The 19,450-nt window shown below is 43.8% G+C and overlaps 1 protein-coding gene across 1 annotated transcript; it reads right to left on the bottom strand.

Annotated features, from left to right (window-relative positions):
• Positions 1–4,155: 4,155 nt before the first annotated feature.
• Positions 4,156–18,629, bottom strand: HNRNPU (heterogeneous nuclear ribonucleoprotein U). The gene is made up of 14 exons (XM_058835608.1): positions 17,649–18,629; positions 16,676–16,787; positions 16,479–16,552; positions 13,996–14,135; positions 12,326–12,425; positions 11,100–11,212; positions 10,411–10,674; positions 10,040–10,159; positions 9,309–9,437; positions 8,770–8,938; positions 7,995–8,234; positions 7,548–7,750; positions 6,432–6,503; positions 4,156–6,010 (listed from the first exon to the last, which is right to left on the bottom strand). The coding sequence occupies exons 1-14, from the start codon at positions 18,382–18,384 to the stop codon at positions 5,957–5,959; spliced, it is 2,526 nt and encodes an 841-aa protein (XP_058691591.1). The 5' UTR covers positions 18,385–18,629; the 3' UTR covers positions 4,156–5,956.
• Positions 18,630–19,450: the final 821 nt, after the last annotated feature.

The raw sequence follows: 19,450 nt of genomic DNA, 5'->3' as shown, positions 1-19,450 counted from the left end.
GGCCATGAACTCCAGCTTGGGAGCTCCAGGCCAGGCAGAAGGACAGGCCCAGTTTATTCTGAGGGCAATGCACTGGGCAGCACAGAGAGGCCGTGTAATTTTCACTCTTTGCAGGTTTTCAAGCATCATTTAGACAAAGCCCCAGCTGACCTGATCACAGGTGCCAGTCCTGCCACAAGTGGGAGGATGGACTCCATGTCCAGAAGCAAATCCCTGTGATTCTGCAGCCTACAGAGAGACAGAGAATCTGCAAAACCCAAGGCAGGAAAAGCCCAGTGTCATGCAGAGGACAACCTGACTCATTCAAGAGCATCCCTTTTTGCCTTCAGGAATTGTTCTCTCCGATGCAGTGCTCCCAGGCTGTGTGGGAGGCCCCACAGCATCGCAGGTGCTCTGGCAGCAGCAGGGAGCACACAGCTAAGACAAGGTGTGCAGCATGTGGAGCTGCCAGGCTTTGGGAACATAGCTCTGCTGCTCACAACCTGCATGTGATGCTGCTTGTGGACTCACCTCGGGTAGCTCAACTTTCTGAGTCTTGTCTCTCAGCATGATGTGAGCAAACCCCAAGTGTCACTTCTTTCAGAAAAAGATATTACAAGTAAATACCTCCTTTGAGACTTACTAATTTCTTTCCTCCATCTCTCACTACTTTCTTACTGCAAATACAGACGTCCTTTTATAATATATATATATATTATATTTATAATATTATATTATATAATTATATAATATTATATTTTAATATTATTATTTTATAATATAAAGCTTATCTCACCTGCTTGCTCAACAGCCCCCCAAAGCTGGAAGTTCAGCAGAGCCCAAATATAGCTCTAGCTTACACATGAGTAGGTTACATGGAAACTGAAAAGAGAGAATCAGACCTTTCCTGCACCTCCCACCTTGTAAACAATCACTGGTATTTTACGTGTGTATTTATGTCCAGGGAGATACTCAGTACCATTCTGGGCTTTTTAATTTTGTAACTGTCTTGGGCATCAGCACCATTTCAGAACTCCCCATGTCTAAGGCAAACAAATCTTTGTTAATACCTGGAGGAAAACCTCCAGAGCACAGTGTGTCAGAAGTTATTGCAGGCTAATGTGACATAAATGAAGGCCACACTCAGACTAGAGGACACATACATGCATTTATATGCCATAGGAGTTATCAGAGGTGTCCTAGTAAGCAGCCATCTGATCCTAGCTAAGAGATAGTTAACACTGGGACAATGAGTACCCTTTCAATCCTTTTGTGCTAACCAGACAGCAGATACCACCCCCCCCCCCCCCCCATCATTAGTGGAAATTGAATCTGCCCTGGGCTACCAAGTTGTAAAAAATTTTTGAGCATGAAAAAGTTTGAGGGAAAAACTGATTTGTCTTACCCATAGCTTTGATTTTAGTAACTTCTAGGACCAAAAATACTCTGCAGATCAAAGATTGTCTCCTAAACCGGAAGAGGTAACAAAAACTTGCTGTAAAGTAACACTTGCATATCAAGTCGCCCACAATACAATTGTATTTCTAGATTTTTTACACTTGCCTTTGTTTTTTGCTATCGATGCTGACGACGTGTTAAGCATTGAGCATCTTTTTTAAGCTACAGTTAAGTTTACATAGCAACCAATTAATTGCTGAATCCTCCTGCCACTCCCAGTACTGGCAGAAAGACAAACTAAGGCAAGAGTCACATCCAGAGTAAATGCTGGCCAAGTCCTGATTTCAGCCAGTTCCCAGGGCTGGCTCTGGAGAGGCCTTCTGTGCTGGAGGAGATGGCTGGTGCCTAGCAAAGCAGAGAAGCTGCACAAAACTAACCACTACTCTGACACTGTTTAAAGATAAGGCCTCCTTCCCCTCCCTACCTGCATGGGGGCTTTGCTTGGGATGAGGATGTGCATGAGAGAGGTGCTGCTCTAACCTTACAACAGCCAGTCTGCCACCTGAGTTACAGAGATGCCCTTCTGAGTTTCTGCCTTCTCCTCAGCAGCTTTTTCTGACACCCTGGAGTTTTCCCCATCCTCCACAGTGCTTTGGACCAAGTTGTCTCCAGCTGTACTTACTCTTCTAGTTCACAAATACAGCGTGTGCACGCTTCTTTGCTTGGGAGAGCCCAGCCCCTGGCAGTAAACATCTGCAGAAGTGTCAAAATATTTCACATCTCTGCAACTCAGCTTGATTTCTTGTGGCTTAGTCTGAGGTTGCCCTGTCAGTAAGCACTGGTCTAGTTTTCCAAAAGGTCATGGACAAGGAAACTTCCTAATCTTAAAAGATGACTTCATCACCTATTTCTATTAAAAGCATTGCTTGGAGTGTTGCAAGAAGAAAAAAATTAGTGGCTTACACCACAGGTAAGAATTTTTCTTTTAATGCAAGTGGCTTTGATTGCACAGGGTGTTGCCAGAAGACTGATTTAATTCATTTCACTATCAGAAAAAGTGGGGACAGTGTCTAAAAACGTCCTTGCTGCTGAGCTGTCCTGCAGTAGGCACTGAAAGGAGCTCGTGTATAGGTGCCACTTACACCGAGCTCCTACACACAGATGGCAGGACTGCTGAGTACTCCCGGTGCAGCAGAGGAAGCAGCCCAGCACACTGGTAAGGCAGCTCCTGACAGCAGAGCTGGGTCTGGGGACAGGGATCTCATAAGCCACCCCAGAACCAAAGCCTGCCCTTGATGTCCCACAGCTGAGTCTGTTCACAAAGTCCTTTCATGAAGGACACCGCCCCTCGCCAAGACCCTGGAGCACCAGGGAAGCACCTCCATGTACACAGTGTGTATCCTAGCAACTGTTACTAGCAAAGGCAGAAATACAACTGGAGTTTGTTTGGTTGTTATCCGGATGCTTCCTCCTGGGACACGCAACACAGTCCTGCCTTGGGCCTGCAGCTAAGCGTGCACAGCCCCCTCAAGCAAGGCAGGGTGGCCACTGCCTGCTGCAGGATGAGATGGCAGTAGCTTCATCACAGGGCTGCAAGGAGAGCACCAGCAGCAGCACTGGCACTGCCACCAGCAGCTGCACAAGGCACCATGTGCTGTGGTCCTGTTGTCACAGAGCCAAACCCGAGGTTACCCACGTTTGTACTCTGTTAGAAAAAAGCCCCATCTCAGTTAGAAAAAGCCAAACCCAGTTTGCACTCCAAAAGGAAAACCACCTCAAAACATGAACCCAAGCCCCAGTGTTGTATGCCACTATCTGTGCCACTGGCACCAGCAGCACGGCTACTCTAATCCAGGTACTTTTCTGCATGTAAACAAGCTCTTGTAAGCTGCAAGAAATCACTCAATATAACAGATGGCTCAGCCCTCTCGTTTTGGCAATGTACAGCTGTGCCCTCCTCACCTTTCTGTAGCCACCAGCTAAGTTTCATATTGTCCTTTTTAAATGCAAACTGTGGGGGTTTTTTAGTATTGATGACTCTTTAGATATCTGCTTCTCTATAAAAGCCATTTTCACATGGCAGAATAAATCCCTTCTCTAGGAATATTCAGAGCTACATTGAGAGTGAGTCTGTGTGGGCGGACCCAGGCTGAACACACATGCAAGCGCTGCTCTCCACTCAGCTGTGACAATGACGAGCGGGATGTACCTGGACTTTTCCACCCCCTCTCTGAGCTACATGTATCCCAGTAGACCATGTGCTGAAGCTTTTTTGAATTCTGTTCCTCAGATAGTGCTGAACTTACCAAAATGGCTTTTGTTGGAGAGGAGTATTTTTTTAATAGAAAGAGGATACTCCTTTTGAGAGTTGAGGCACTTCACGTGTGGCTGTTTCGTTGGGGCTTTTTTTAAATACCATACAGCAAAGAAACTGAAAACAAAACATCCCAGACTTTTGAATTGAAATACAGGCTTTACAACCACATAGTAAGTGTAGGCTGTTATATTTTCTTTTAAGACTGTATCATTTTATAGAGTACCAAAATAAGCAAAGGATCAGCACTCCATACAAAGTGTTAGTTCCTGTGAGGAGGGTAGAAGGGAAATGGATTTTAATTACACTAAACTTTTTTGCAAGTCTAAAGAAAACTCCATTTCAGCAAAACATATTTGGGTTTCAATTCCCCAAATTTCATTAAATAGTGTTTCTTTTAAGACAATTTACATTTTTCTCATTCAAAGTAAAGGGATGATTTAAAGCACTATTAACAAGGAGGTGGTGCTGTTAATGTTTAATGTCAATATGCAATGGCATCTGCTATAAAGGCTAGAAGAGCAACACAAGTTTATCTTTACTTCTGAAGACTACTAGAAATTGACTAACACTGGAGAAAAGTTGCAAGCACAGCACACGACTCTAGCTCTAGGCTGCTGCCAGGGAGCCTCTGCTAGTCCATACACTGCCACAGGGACTGCCAGCACACCCCAGGGCCCCGACGGCAGCAGTGCCATGTGTTCCCACGCGTAGACCCCGTGTCCCTCTTACAATGGGTACATCTTTTCCCTGTCTTACGGCATTGAAACGCAAGTTAGCAGCTAACATTGCCACTACAAATTTACAGAAGCATAAAGCTGAACAAAATAGCAGTTAAAACAAATTGAAGCTCTCTGTTAAACTCCATGACAATCCTTCCTCCTGTCCTACTCCCTGTCCTTCTCCTACTCCCTCCCTAATGTCTATTTTACAATAAAGAGGTTAAGTGGATTTACATGATGCAGGCGCAACTCAAAGACTTTTGCCCTATACATATAACCATGTTAAACTGTGAATTATACATGTGATAGATCTCTAACAGTGCAACCACCAGTTTTTTTTTAAAGAAACACAAGTATTTCAGCATGTACAGTAATGAGTTTAAAACTGTCCAACATCGTCGCTTTCATACATTCTCTTCCTCTTTATAGCATTAACGGGATTTTAGACCTTGATGGTGACAATCCCAAACAAGAGTAAAATGAATTTATTTTATTGCAAACAAACGTCTAAGAGTTAAACTTCTCCACCCACTTTCTTTTAAAGAGAAAAGGAATCAGCAGGCTAAGGGAGATACACCCATTTGAGAATTGACATGATTAAAAATTAAGATATAAAATGGGTGACTCACAGCTTCATTAGCTTACAAAATGGTGGAGTAACTACTACAAGCACACTAGGTATACAGTATTTTGTGGGGAAAGAGTTATACAGACACACAGCTAACTTCATATAGATCCCATTAGACAACTGGATTTACAACAAGTTTTGTTTAATAAGAAATGGGCAAAGCCAGCTTCTTTTCAGAATCAAAATGCAGAACAAATGGAAAAAAAATTATGGTGTTGTACCTTCACAAGTTGAGCCTCCACAAATAAAGCAACCGAGTTTTACAACTTTAAGAGCTTCTACATACACTCCACCATCACTATTTAGCCCCAGGTTCCTCTTTGCCCCCAACATCTTACTGAGTTCCAAATGGTACAAAAAAGTCCTAGTTATTGCCAGAAACTTTTGCCTCCCCTTCCTCCCCTCCCCACCCAAGAGCTTCATAGAGAGGATGGAGTGTAATAGGGAGCTTTACATAATCTCATGGTATTTGAGGGCTACTAAGATGCCTCCATACGAATCTGGTTGCTAACATTTCTATTGTATTGTGACATGACTCACGACTGTTTCTTAGAAATTGGGGGATGGGGAAAAAGGAGAAAATTCTTTAATAAAAAGACACCAGGTACAAAGCAACATTTTACTTTTGTTGTGGTAAAAAAAAAGTCACATTTTACAGATAAAATGTAGAACCCTGAAATACTGACACATTCTCTTTTCGTGCACAATGCTGAGGTTCTCTTACGAATCACTTTAAAACTGCAATTAAAAATGTACAAAAAAAGAAAAGAAAAAATCAACCCACAAAGCTTCTAAAAAAGGAACCCGCAGGCACTTCCTCTTGTGGAATGTTTAAAAAGTTAGCCTACTAAAGAAAACAGTCGACTTCTTGTGAAGGTTTTGGAGAAATATGTATCAGTTCATTTATTTGGGTATTCAATAATATCCTTGGTGATAATGCTGACTCCATGGCTTCTGACCCCAGAATTGCTGCAACAGATTAATAAATAGTTAGTTTTAACCCGCAATCACATAATGGTTACGTTTCTTACTTGGGAGAAAAAAGAAAGCATTTAACAAACATCTAGTTCCCTTGGAACTCGAGAGGATTAAAGTCCTCTCCAAGAGCAGCAAGTTCCTGAACAACTGAAGGCAGTTAAAAGTTCACTTCACAGCAGTAATGTGAAGCCAAGTACAACATACCATGAAGATCATTATGCCACAGCTGGTATTTGATATATCAAGACCATCAAGGCAGATTAAGTTTTGCACAGGAAGCTATTTATAGTGATATCACCTAGCATTAGAAGATTTTGCTATCCACTTTTGATTATGCATCTACTTATTTCAGTCAGCACTTTGCAACATTGAAGTTAACCATCAGTAAAAAGATAAAGTTGGGACTACTTACACCCTGCTGCCACTGGTTGTAGCCCTGAGATTGGTTTTTGTAGCCACGATTATTTCCCCTTCCTCTGAAGTTCTGCAAGAGGACAACAGTTTTTAACTATTTTGTCTGTATGTATTTTTTAGCAGTGTCCCAATACTTTGCACATCACACACCATATAGAAGTATCAGCCCCAGGTTAATAGAAAAACACATCACCAAAACATCCCTCCCTGATAAACACTAGAATATCAAAAGTCTCCTCCCTCCCCCCTCCTGAAGCAACTGCTTTTTAAGCATGGGGCAAGTACCTCAGAATTAATAAACCAGCTCAAACTGCTGTTGCCTGCTCTGGAAAGCTGGCTAATCCAGTTTTGACTCACCCTATTTCCAGCTGCTAAATGCACCAGGACAACTAAAAATACAAAAGCTTGTCTATTTTTAGTTAGGAAAGGCTGTAGTTGCTACAAGGGTATGTTATCTGATCAGACAAAGGGATATGGGTCACACAACTGAAAATAGAAGAGCTAGCCCACAAAACTTCAAACAGAAGTTAAGGTACAACAAAGGGACATTGATTTCCTCCTGTTTGTCAGTATTAGGCAAACCTGAGCCATGTTTACTGGCTTGGGCTCCATCTGCTGGCTCTTCAGTAATCCAAATTTTGTTTTCCAATAGTTCCACCAATATTCCAACAGGTAAGATCTAGGCTCGTGTGTCTTTACTAGTTGTGCTCATTACCAGATACCAAAACAAAGACTCTGTGCACAGCTATTTCCAGAAAGTTCCCTACATGTTTGATAAAGATACACTTTGACCCTCAGGCCAAACAGCAGTTACTATTATTTGGGATGGGGAAGAAACACAAAAAAACAAAGACAACCCTTCACATGCACGCGCTAAAAAGTCTCCACTTTTAACAGGACAGAGGTACAGCCCTAACATGAACCCCCCACATCAGCAGTTGCTACACAGCTTTCAGAGCCCTGGGCACATGCACTAAACCAGAAAGGCCTTGCACCATGGTATCAGTGTAGCACCACAATCAAGTTTGTGACTCCTTATAGGCACCAGAGCTGTCAAACAACATCATCCAAAGTACTGTAGTTCAACTTGTCAGTGCCCCCTCAAAAGCATCACCTGGTTGTAGTTTCCCCTGTTGGGCATTCCACCTCTGTTATAGTTTCCTCTGTTTGAGTAGCCACCTCTGCTTGGAAAGACAGGGCCGCGAGGATATGGGTAGCCAATTGCTCCACTGCTGCCACCACCACCACCGCCACCTCCACCACCTCGCTGAGGCATGTTGCCTCCCCTCCTGTTGTATCCACCACGATTGCCAGGGACTGCAGGGAGAGAGTTACTTTAATTGTTAGGTCTTACATATTTCCTACATGAAGATGAACAGTGCAATCCAAGCTCTGACAAGCCTCTCAACTCAAGCTGGATAATTAGCTATGCACTAAAACATTAAACTTACTGAAATTGAGATCAAGGTTCCCACTATGTAGTAACTGCAATCCAAGTACTACAACCTTTTTCCCCAGCAGCAGCAACCTCCAGAAGTCTCAGATTTATTTCTAGGCTCACCTCCTCCTCTGAAGTTGCCCCGCATGTTGAATCCTCCACGTCCTCTCTGACCCCTATTAAACTGATTCTTATTGCTCTTCTTGTTCTTCTTTGAGCCAGTGTTCTGTTTCTTTTCTGGTGGAAGAGCTTTCTTACTTTCTTCTTTGTACTGTTCCAAAAGCTTCTGAGCTTCTTCTTTTTGCAACTCTACATAGATTATTTCATCAAAACATTCTGCTACCTCTGGCAGTGTGAAGTTCCCTATAATTGCAAAAACACTGAGTATTCAGCATCTACATTCAGCTACAATCAAAGCCGCAATTTAACCACCTTTTCCCCATTCTTCCTCCCACCCTCTCCATCTCCTCAGCATAGGGACAAAATTACATAATCTGAGCATTTAGGAAATGTAGCAGTGACAAAGGTAATAAACAGGTCTTCATGGAGTTGCCAGTACTGTTCCAAACCTCGAAAACATTCTGCCTATCTTTTTTTTTTCTTTTATAAGCCTCCACTCAGAACACCAGTTTCTGCCAAATATGTCACGTATATAGGGCACTTTTATGCCAAGACAGCTTTGTGCATCTGCATGAAGCGTATCACCATAACTGAGTAGTGTTAAGGACTGCAGCAGAGGGAACACAATATAGTGTTATCCTACCAAGTTACAATAGTCTTCCAGTTTTTTGTAAGTACAACTGTTTAAGATAAAGTGATTTTTTAGACTTCACGTTTACTTAATCCTTTAAACAGATACTCAGCATCCTAAAACACAGTATAGGATTATGTTCCATGCCTTTCATTTTGAGAACTGCATGCTCTGGAAGATCTTTTCCCTCCACCTCTGCCTTCTTTTGTGTTCTTTGCTTGTAGTCTTCATCTTTTGGGCAAACAACAACTGCTTTGCGCTGGAAGCCTGCAAACAGGCACATTTTTCTCCTCTGCGCAGCTGCAGACACATTTGTCTGAAAAAAATGCAGTAACTTACTACACGTAGCTGTCATTGTAAGAGTTAAGGAAGTCAACTTATGGTGTATAGACTTCACCTCTACAAGAGCTTGCAATGAAGTTTACAAATAACTGGACATAAAGATGCTGCATAATGCAAAGTTACGAGCTTGTATCAACGTGTTAAAACACTATTCCTCCCACATCCCATAAATGTAGAGAATTTCAGACAAGCATTTGAAATAATATCTCAACTTTGTGTCCCCTGAATGAGTAGTAAGTCAGTAACTGAAACAACCGCTATTATAACGTAACTTTAATCCCAATTAATTACTACAACACAGCCTATAACAAATTTCCTTAAACGTTTTTCACTGAAGCTTCTACCTGATCCAAAATGAAATTCCGCTTCTTACGAGCTGCAATCTCAATGAACTTTCCAAGACACTGTGGAGCTCTCTGCAACAGTGTGTTAAGTTTTCCAGTGTCTGCCATCTGACGCTTAAAACCTGCAACCTATGGGGAGATTTCCCAGTTAGTCAGTGCAGTCCTCCTGTATGTGTGGCATTTTTCTTTGCTAAATGCTTTGCACCACACTTCAAGGGCCACTCAATTCAAGGCCACAGCTGCTGCAAACTCTTAATTGAAATTCTCAACCCTGCATAGAACATAAGAGATTTATAAACAAAGACTCCACAAGAACTGGTACCATTCAGTTCAAGTATACTCATCGCAATACTAATTCCAGCTAAATGTTGTATTCTGAGAACAGTGATGTACAGAGAAGTAGAAATACATTCAGTAGTCAACAACAGCCAACTACTTCTTACATATTATTACCATGAAAAGCTTCAGAATCCTGCCATATGTGAATAAGCAGCCCAGCAAGATAATAAAATCTTTACACGTAGTCATTAGTTTGGAAAAGACCTTTGAGATCACTGAGTCCAACCTATGATCTGACAGCACCTTGTCAACCAGACCACAGCACTAAGTGCGACAGCCAGTCTTTTTTTCAACAAGAATGGGAGCGAAGTTGTCCGTTTCTTTGATACCAAGAACCATAGCTTTACAGCAAGTTTTCAGTATAAAAAGAAATAAAATGACTTATCACTTACCATCATTTTGTCCATAATAGTATTTGTCCCAAGAATGTTGTATTTTCCAGGATTTGCTGCTGCATGTTTGGTAACCCATGTAGTCTTGCCAGCTCCAGGCAAGCCAATCATCATTACCACCTATGACAAAAAGTTCTGTATTTGAGATACTAGTTCAAAGATTTTCTTTAATACACAACTTAGCCCAGCATACCTAATAGATACTAGAGGGAGGATGTGGGGGTGGGGAAGGTAGTGGTAGTGAGCACGTCATAAGACACTAAACATCAAAGCTCCCAAACAAAAATGTCAGGAATGAGGTAGAATAGTCTCCTTAACCCCACCATTTCCATCTGCTTTAACAACTTTTGAGAAGATCAGAAGAAACTTACTTCACAATCTTTCTTTTGCTCAGGTCCCTTTGGTCCTCGGACCCTATCTTCCAGGGGGACCTTCTGGATGAAGGTATACTCTTCAGGTACAGGGAAATAAGGTTCCTCCTTCTGACCAAAGTTGAACTCAACTGCACAGTTATGGCAGAGAACATGTGGAAAGAGTGGTCGTCCATCAAGAACTTCCTTGCTTATTTTGAATGCAACACCAAGCTCTTGCCCGTTCTTGGAATATGAGAGTTCCACTTCATCACCATCAAAATTCTGTTTTTTAGACAAAGTATTATTTTGGATAAAATTAACTCACTTTATACAGGTAATTAGTCACTTCAGTCTACTGGCTATGTTCATTCAACTTCTGTAACTATATGTTATTTCATAAGGAAACTTTATGTTATTTCATAAAGCAAATAAAGTAAATTTTCTCTTCTAAATGAGACACTGTCAATGATCATCTTGTTCAAGATCTGTTTTTTGTTGAAAGGCTTTAAAGACATTTATCCACGAATATGAATTCACATTGTCAGCAGACACTGTTAGTAATAGCTGCTGCTTCTACTGCCTGCCTATGTTAAACAACTTGTCTTACTCCCATGATTTTATATATTTGCTTTACTGCTACTAATGTCAAAGCAGTCTAAAAATTCAAGGATGTCTTCGCTCAAAAGAAAATTTAAGTGGAAACTTACAGCAAAACATCCAATCACATCATTTTCATCAAACTTCTCACCAAAGTCTTCAGTCTCACAATTGCATGTCTTTATTCCTTTTAGAGAATACCCATAAGAAAATTCTTCTTCACCTGAAGGAACAATTTAAACTAATTACTAATAAGCTTTCCCATCTAACCCATTAGACATAAATCACCTTACAGCTACTTAAGCAAGCTGCTGTTCAGAGTATTTTTGTTAATGCCGAAACAAGCTATGTAGCCCCCCAAAAGCTATACAAGCTCATTCTTCTATTCAATACTTTCCCTTGAGATAGAACAGAAGTGTTTCCTTATCCCTGTTTAAGAGCCTTATGCTGCTGGCTCCAGATTCATGGTGACAATAAAAGCTGAACTGTCAGATAAAGACATGAACAAGTATTTTTAAACTGTGAAGACCTGATTATGCAGTGGTATACCTGCCGTAACGTAGTCAGAAAGGCTTTCTGAAGTTAGTCTCCAGGAGCACTTACCCCTCCCATTTTAAAGGGAGTTTAGCAGACAGTCAGCCTATGCAACAGCTGAGGATGAAGCTGCAAGGAACAAGCTAACAGGAAGTGTCAAACACAAGGACTCAGGTGTAACTTAAGTAGAAAGCTGTTGCTGATGTCAAAACATACCAACTCACCAATATTTCCCCCAAAGATGTGTTTCAGCAACAAGTTATAAATATTATTATAATAATCATTTGTCATATATATGTATATATATAATGAAGATGTACTTCCTTCTTTCCAGCTATTTTCAGAAACTAGGATTTTCCCACAAAGGAAAAAAAAGGACAAAAAAAAAATTAAAAAAGATAATGTAGTTACCATGGGTTAAATTTTATACCATGCCTCATCCTTTAAAAGTAGAGGGAAGGAAACTCCCCCTTTTCTACTTATGACACTACACTATATGAAAAAGACAAACCCTTTACCTTGTTAGGTATTCAAAAATGTTCTCCACAACCCATATATGATTAGTGGAATAATTAATTCTTAAATTATGGCCCTAGCCCTTACAGGTCTGAACACTTTTGGACTTTATTTGGTCCCAGTAATGAACTTTCTCACACCATGTCCAGTGAATGACTCAAATTAAGACCACTTTTTTGCAACACAGAGACTACAACCACTAAGCTTGTTCCCCCTGCTTCAGAAAAAAAAGTATTTAAAACTTCAACCACATTAACACAAAAGCAATCAAACATTTAAGCCTTACCGAGCAACATTCCACTTGTGTTCAGTGACCAGCCAACTCGCACTTCATGTATGTCAATGTCTTTTGTGTACAGGTGCTTAACAGGAATCTTTTCTGTAACCTATTTTTAAATTATTCAGTGAAAGGTAAGCAGTATTTATTATACACTAAGAAGATGGAAGAACAAAAGATAATACTTGGAACCTTTACACTTTGGTTAAATCTGTGCTATGTCTAAGTCATCACCCTCTGCAAAAATAAAACATGTTCAAGAATATGAAGCCACAACTGGTGACTAAACAGTTCTATTGCCTGACTTAGCAATGAAGATTGAAGATAACATAAATCTTCATTGCTTTATCATAGCAGTCCCTTGTCTGTGGTCAAAAGACTTAAGTCCTTTTGACACTGTATTAAAATCACAATTAATACACATATTTATTTTAAAAACTCCAGTTGCTATCAAGTTGGGATTAACAGTAAATTAGTTAGCTAAGAAAATGCACAATGTATTAAAAAACCCGCTTCTTAGAGACTAGGGAAAGTATTATATTGACCATTTTCACTCTAAGCAGACTTCCTGGGCAAGCTGCCAGGTTCCAAACAACCAAGTTAAACAAAAAAAAAGGTAGCAACAAACACAACCACACCAGAAACCCCAACAAACCACCTAAATGCACTGGAGTCCACATGCAACCTGCTGTTCTTTAACTGTTTTTAGAAACTTCACCAAAATAAAGTGAAAAACCCATCATTATCCTATCAACCTCTGCAACTAATCCAATCAAGTGACTTGAGCTGAAACTCTTAAAAGTGAACAGGACAATACATAGTGACATAAATTTCACTTCACTGGCCTTCCTCAGTTATAGGTATCAACAGACACAGAAATCACTCCATTCAAAAGGCTGGGTAATGGAATCACAGTTACATTTGAAAGCACTAGAGAAAGAGAACAGATTAATATACACAGGCCCATCATATGCAAAGAAGCCCTTAACATTGTTAAGTAAAAAAGGAGTAAGAAATACTTTTATAAGCAAGTTTGTGATCCTGTGCCTCTTCCACCAACAAGCTGGAGAAATCAGTTTTTACTAGAAGGCTGACTGCTCTTCGCCATTCTTACCCTTCAGGAGAACTCTTGCTCTCAAAGTTCAACTACCTGCTAGATATTCACATTCAATGCATCATGTCAGAATTAATGATGTTGAAAGGGACCTCTAGAGGTCATCCAGCCCAAATCCCTGCCTCCAGCAGATCAAACTCAAAGACTAAGCAGAACAAGAAAGGACTGTTGGGGTAATTCATATCCCTTAAAAAAAAAAAAAAAAAAAAAAAAGGCAAGCTTCCTGTCATCTTCAGGAAGTACAAGCAAACTTCTGACTAGAGTATAAAAATACTTTAAACGTTGAGACATAAGATGCGAAATAGAATTCATGGTTAAAAATCAGACCAAAAGTCTCACATTCGGAATAAATGCAGTGTTTTGCAGGTTGTTTTTTTGTTTTGTTTGGGTTTTTTTTTAATTTCTGGTTTTTTGTTTCAATTTTGCAAACTGAGCCATCTTTCTCATAAAGAAGGCTGTTTAAGAGTCCCGTTCACATCAATTAGTTTCAACCAAGTCCAAAAAATATGACAAGTATAAATATTCTATTTAAGCATGCAAAAGTCTCCCATAAACATTAACTCACCTTCATCTCAAAGCAGACTTTGCCTTTAGAAACTCCATAGGAGGCTCTCCCTCCAGCCCAAAGGAAAGCAAAGCTTTCCATGGTCAGAGAGGAAGCACTAAACCGGTCTCTTGAGATTTTAAAATGCAGGTCACAGTTATCTGTTAACACAAAAATCATTCTGTTCACTCTGATTACAAAATAAAGTACAGGCGTCAAATTTTATGCATTAAAGATGATGCCAGCTTTCAAAGGTGATTTTTAAGACAAACTGCCAACAAGTACCCAGGAACTTTCAGAGAAGCAACATGTCTAAATGGAACTGCAGACTGAAGCTTAGCCTTCACTTCTGTCACTCAATTTCCCTCTATTTTTTCCATCTGCTTAAAAACCCCTAACTTTCTCCATATCTGTTTGCACCCTTTGTCAGTTACCTCTCTCCATCAATACAAATAACAATGCCACCTGCATTGTACTCTCCACAGTACCCTCTAGAGGCCTTGATTCTGAAGCAGCCTCACTGCTCAAGCCCAAACCTAAGGGCTGCTAAGAAGTAAATGTGAACGCAAATGTTTTTACTTAAGTACTGAATGTAGTCTTTGGTTCATAGTCAATTAGCAAGTCAAATTAGATTATGTCTATTAACATGAAAGCAGTTAAGACAGAAGCAGATATGCTAAGCACAGAGAGTGTGCTAAACGAACCTACTTCAGCCCAGAAACACAACCTACACACTATGAATTCACCTATCATTCTAAGCGGAACCTTGGTTTTACAAGCATCTTCAGAGCTGCAAGCAATGAAATTGCAAATGAATCTCAGTAGGTTTCAGAAAAACAATACCAAATGGTAACAAGAGGTGCAGCATGCAACACTTGAATTCCCCAGAGCAAGGAATCCACAGAAGCAGCTCCAAACGTATCTGATGGTTACAAGAAAGGAGCAAAATGAGCAGACAGTGAGGAATTCTGCTCTCATGTAAAACCTGCATGATGCCAGAATACACTAAAATGCCATCTGCCCTATACTACTGGCAACTCTCAGGCACAAAATGTTGTTTTGTTTGCATACAGCTATCCCCAATTCCAAAAATACTATTAATGATTCAAGTGTCTTCTCATCAGTACTGCTAGCTCATATTTGTTGCATGAAAAGCAAATAAAATCATACAGAAGAAACCCACCTTTGCAGGCTACCTTTAGAACAGGAGATGAGAACAGAATATGAAGTTACAGGTTTTTTGTGAGACACAGGTAATAAAAAGTACATAAGAGTGGCTAAGCCTCTTACACATCTGGAACACTATCCAGAAGAGAGAATGCCACTTCATTACACAATTCAGCCTTACAGCTGTGTTTGAATCTTCTCTCTAGAATCTGTCAACACTTTAAATCAGAATTTGTCCAGTAACAAGATTTTCTATTAGAAAATTCTATTATCACTAGAAACAGTAATAATGAAAAGTAGCTATTTATGCAGCTATTGGAAAAATCCAAACCTCCCACAGAAGTGGCTACTCACCAGGTTAGCAGCTAGAAACTTGAGACTTAGTTAGCAAAATGTCAGGGATGGCATATTCAGCAATTTACGTGACTGTAAACTAATACCTCCTTCCATTTCAAACCATTTCTTGTAGAGTAAAATCACCTGAAACTTCTAACAAATATGCCAGACAATGCCAAAAGTTAAGCTTTCCTTCCATGGCACTGTAAGAATCCAACAAGTTCAAGCATTACTTCAAGTTTTCTAATATTATGCTGAGTACTTATACTTACCCTCAGGAATACAAATGTCAACTCTGCCATTATGGTATGTTACAGTAATAGTAATGTTTATAATTTGCCTCAAAAAAACCCCCAAACCAAACCTGTTTGCAGGTACTTCTCAACTTCTATGCTCTACTGACCAAGTCTCTCTGCCATCCCACTTGCATAAACCACCACCCAAGGCCCACACACTCACAGGTTACATGAATGGGTCATTTCTGAGGAGGCATTACCAGATTTTGTTAAATTTTTCAGAAAACAGAAAGAACACTCCACTGGTTGGTACATAAACAGGGGAAGTCATGTAGGAAGCTCACTTCCCAAACTGTATTTCATAAGCAGTTACGCTACTCTCTGAGCTTTCTGGGCAGTAGTGCTGAACAGCTGTTCCATCAAGCTGTCCCTAGGGTGTTCCATGGACACTCTACACTTACCCACCTAAGCTTCCAAACCAAATTAGTGTTTTGGTTAAGATTACTTCACAGAACCGTCGTCTATCACTACAAATCTCACAGGAAAACCAAGCTTATTACTACTAACATACTCATATGTTACTCATACTCATTTTTCTGTTCATTTGCTAAAAACAGGTGGAAACACAGTATTTTTCTAATTTTTCTTAAGTTACCTGGCAACGAAAATGAACAAATGTATCCTCCCTTTTCAGAAAGCATGGCACTAAGATTAAAAGACTTAACATCACATGTTTCCAGAGCAAACAAAAGTGTGTTTACTCACAAGTATCAAGACAAACCACTGTGTCATCAAAATGTTCATCTTCTTCTTCAACAGGTGGTTGAGGGGACTTGGCCCTGAAAGAAACAAAATCAAACAAAACATAATAAAGTAACATGTATTTTCATTAAGTTAAAATGACATTTTGGTACTCTATTCCTCCTCATCACAAAATGCTGCTTAGCAGCAACTCTGTTTACCTGCTATACTTGTTTTCCTCAATGTATTCAAAGTATCCCCGGCCATGGTCTTCACGTGGTCTCTTCACTCCTCTCTTCTTCTCGCCAGGCTTTTGCTCCGTTTTACCATCTCCTGTAACAGAAGCAATTATTTATTTTTTTTAAGTTTTAGTTTAATTGGAAATAAAATCTATAGGATGGTTTAGACTTGCAGCAAGCTACCGCATGAGATAAGCAGCAACATCTTAAAACGGAATATTACTATGTTACTAAGGTAAAACCCTGTATCTTGAATTTTTACGGGAGACTTAAAGCTTGTCACCAATCAAAAATGATTTAGCATACGGAAGCTGCCAATACACCCCACAGCAGCCAGTACGGCCTTCAGTGTTACGATTCCACTAAAAAGCACAACACTCCCCTCCAAAAAAGAAAAAAAAATAAAAATAATAATAAAAAAACCCCAAACCAAAAAACTGAAAAAAAACCCCACCTCCTGACCCGCCAGACCCGCAACACCACCACCACCCGCCCACCACGGGGGCAGCGGGACATTGCCGGCCTCTCGAAGGGCACCGTGCGATACGCACGACTGCGCCTCCTCCCGGCGGGCCGCGGGCGGGAGCCCCAGGGAAGGCATTCCTCCTCCTCCTCCCGCCTCCATTGTACCGCCAGGCCTTCCCAGCGCCATCCCGTGCAGCGGCGGCGGCGCCCAGCCCGGAAGTGACGTCACGCGCGCACAGCGCACAATGCACAGCGCGCCCCAGCGGCCCCTCCGCCGCCCCTCCCCCCACGCCCCTCCTCCCCGCCCCCCCCCCGCCGGGACAGCACGAGGCGCGGGGCCGCCAACGTCCTCCCGCGCGCGCCCCGGAAGCTGCCCCCCCCTCCCAGCCCCCCCCGGGCGGGCAACCCCCGTCACGGCGGGGGGGATGGGATTAATGGGCCCCCCATCTCCCCCCCCCCCACCCCGGTTCCCGCCGTCACGCTCACTCACCCCCGGCTCCCTGCGCCCCGGGGCGGCCGCCTCCACCGCCGCCTTCCGCTTTCTTCTGCTGCTGCTGCTGCTGCTTGGCGGGGCCCGCCGGGCCGGAGGCAGCGGCCGGCCCCGAGGCGGCCCCAGCGCTCTTGCCTGGAGCCTCCTTGGCGGCGGCGCCGCTGCGCGGCGCGAGGAGCGGCGGGGGCTGCTGCGGCTGCTGGGGCTGCTGCGGCTGCTGGTCACCGTGGCCGTTGGCGTCCCCGGCCGCGGCCTCCTCCTCGTCGGCCAACTCGTCCTCCCCCTCTTGGAAACCCTGGTCGTCCCCATTCTCATCCTCCTCCTCCTCCTCTTCCTCCTCCTCGCCGCCCGCCTCCTCCTCCATGGGGCCGCCCCCGGCCCCTGCCCGCTCGCCGTTCTCCTCGCCCAGCTCCATGGCGTCGCCATCGGCGGCCTCCAGCCCTTCCTCGTCGTCGTCCTCCATGGCGGAGGCCGCGGCCTGGCCGGGGCCTCCCCCCTGGCGGAGCTGCGCTGCGCCCCCGCCGCTCTCTGCCGCCTCCCCTTCCACGCTGCCGTTGCCGGGCTCGGCCGCGCCGCTGGCGGGGCCGCCCCCGCCGGCCTCCTCCTGGTCTAGCGCGGCCTGGAGCCGCTCCATGAGCTCAGCCTTGAGGCCCTTGTCGGAGAGGCGCCGCTTTTTCAGCTCCTCCTTCAGCTCCGACACCTTCAGCTTCTTCACGTTCACGGGCGAGCAGCTCATGGCGGCGGCGGCGGCACTGGCGGCTCGGTCCCTGGGCGGCGCGCGGGCGGCGGCGATCAGGGACAGACGGGCGGCTCTGGCTCTGCCTGCGGTGTGTCGGTGCCCCGGCGGGCGGTGGGTGCGGGCGGGAGGCGCGGGGGGTTCGTGCGGCTGCGGGAGCTGCGGAGCCGGACCCGCCTGGCGCCAAATCCTTTCACCGCGAGCTCGCGAGGGAGACGCGCCTCGCGGGGCCGCGCACGCACCGGCGCCGCGCGCGCGCCGCCCCGCGCACGTAGGCCCTCCCGCGCTACCGTAACGACGCATTACCGTAAATACCCACTGGAGCGCAGCCTAGCGCACCCCGCCGCCCTTGTCCTGGCGGGTTCCTCGGCAGCGGCGGATCGACCGATGCACCGCTCCGGCACAGTCAACCCGCTCCGGGCTGCGAGCCGCTCCTGTGCCGGCTCCCGCCCGCGTGAGGCCTCAGCCCGACCGAAATGCCCCCCATCCCCTCACGGGCCCGCATTCCAGCCACAGTCCTGATTCCAGCAGCGCCCTGTCCCGATTCCCCTGGCTCCCCTGTACCCGTGTCGGGCCTAGTCCCGCACGGTTTATTGCGTACAGGCTTTGAAAAGGGGCACTGCTGCTCGAAATAGCCTGGCACAGCCCTGCTAACGCAGTTACGTAAGGCGGGGAGCTTGGCTACTTCGTTCCCCTAAGCACCGGGAGACCGGCACGGGGCTGAGCCTTAAGCAGAGCCGGCGGTAACAAAGGTTCTCCAGTGCATGAACTCCTAGTCTGGAGCTCGGCACGGGTTCTGCTCACTCTGCTCACCAAAACTGCGCAGCTTTTCCTCTTCCCCCTGCCTTCCTCTGCACAGCGTTAATATGCGGCTCTCCCCAGCCACACAAGTTGTAGAGTCGCTGAGTATTTGATTTTTTCCAATTCGGTCAAAAGTAACATGAAACGAACAGTCACACGAGCGGAAAGGCAGCACGACCACAAGTCGGCTTCCATAGGGAGCCCGGATAAAGAGCTAATTTTCACTTGCAGGAAAAGAAATGCAAGTCAAACCGCCAGAGGATCA

This window comes from Poecile atricapillus, chromosome 3, assembly GCF_030490865.1.
Source record: "Poecile atricapillus isolate bPoeAtr1 chromosome 3, bPoeAtr1.hap1, whole genome shotgun sequence".
NCBI lineage: Eukaryota > Metazoa > Chordata > Aves > Passeriformes > Paridae > Poecile > Poecile atricapillus.
This window is presented reverse-complemented; position numbering and strand designations above follow the sequence as displayed.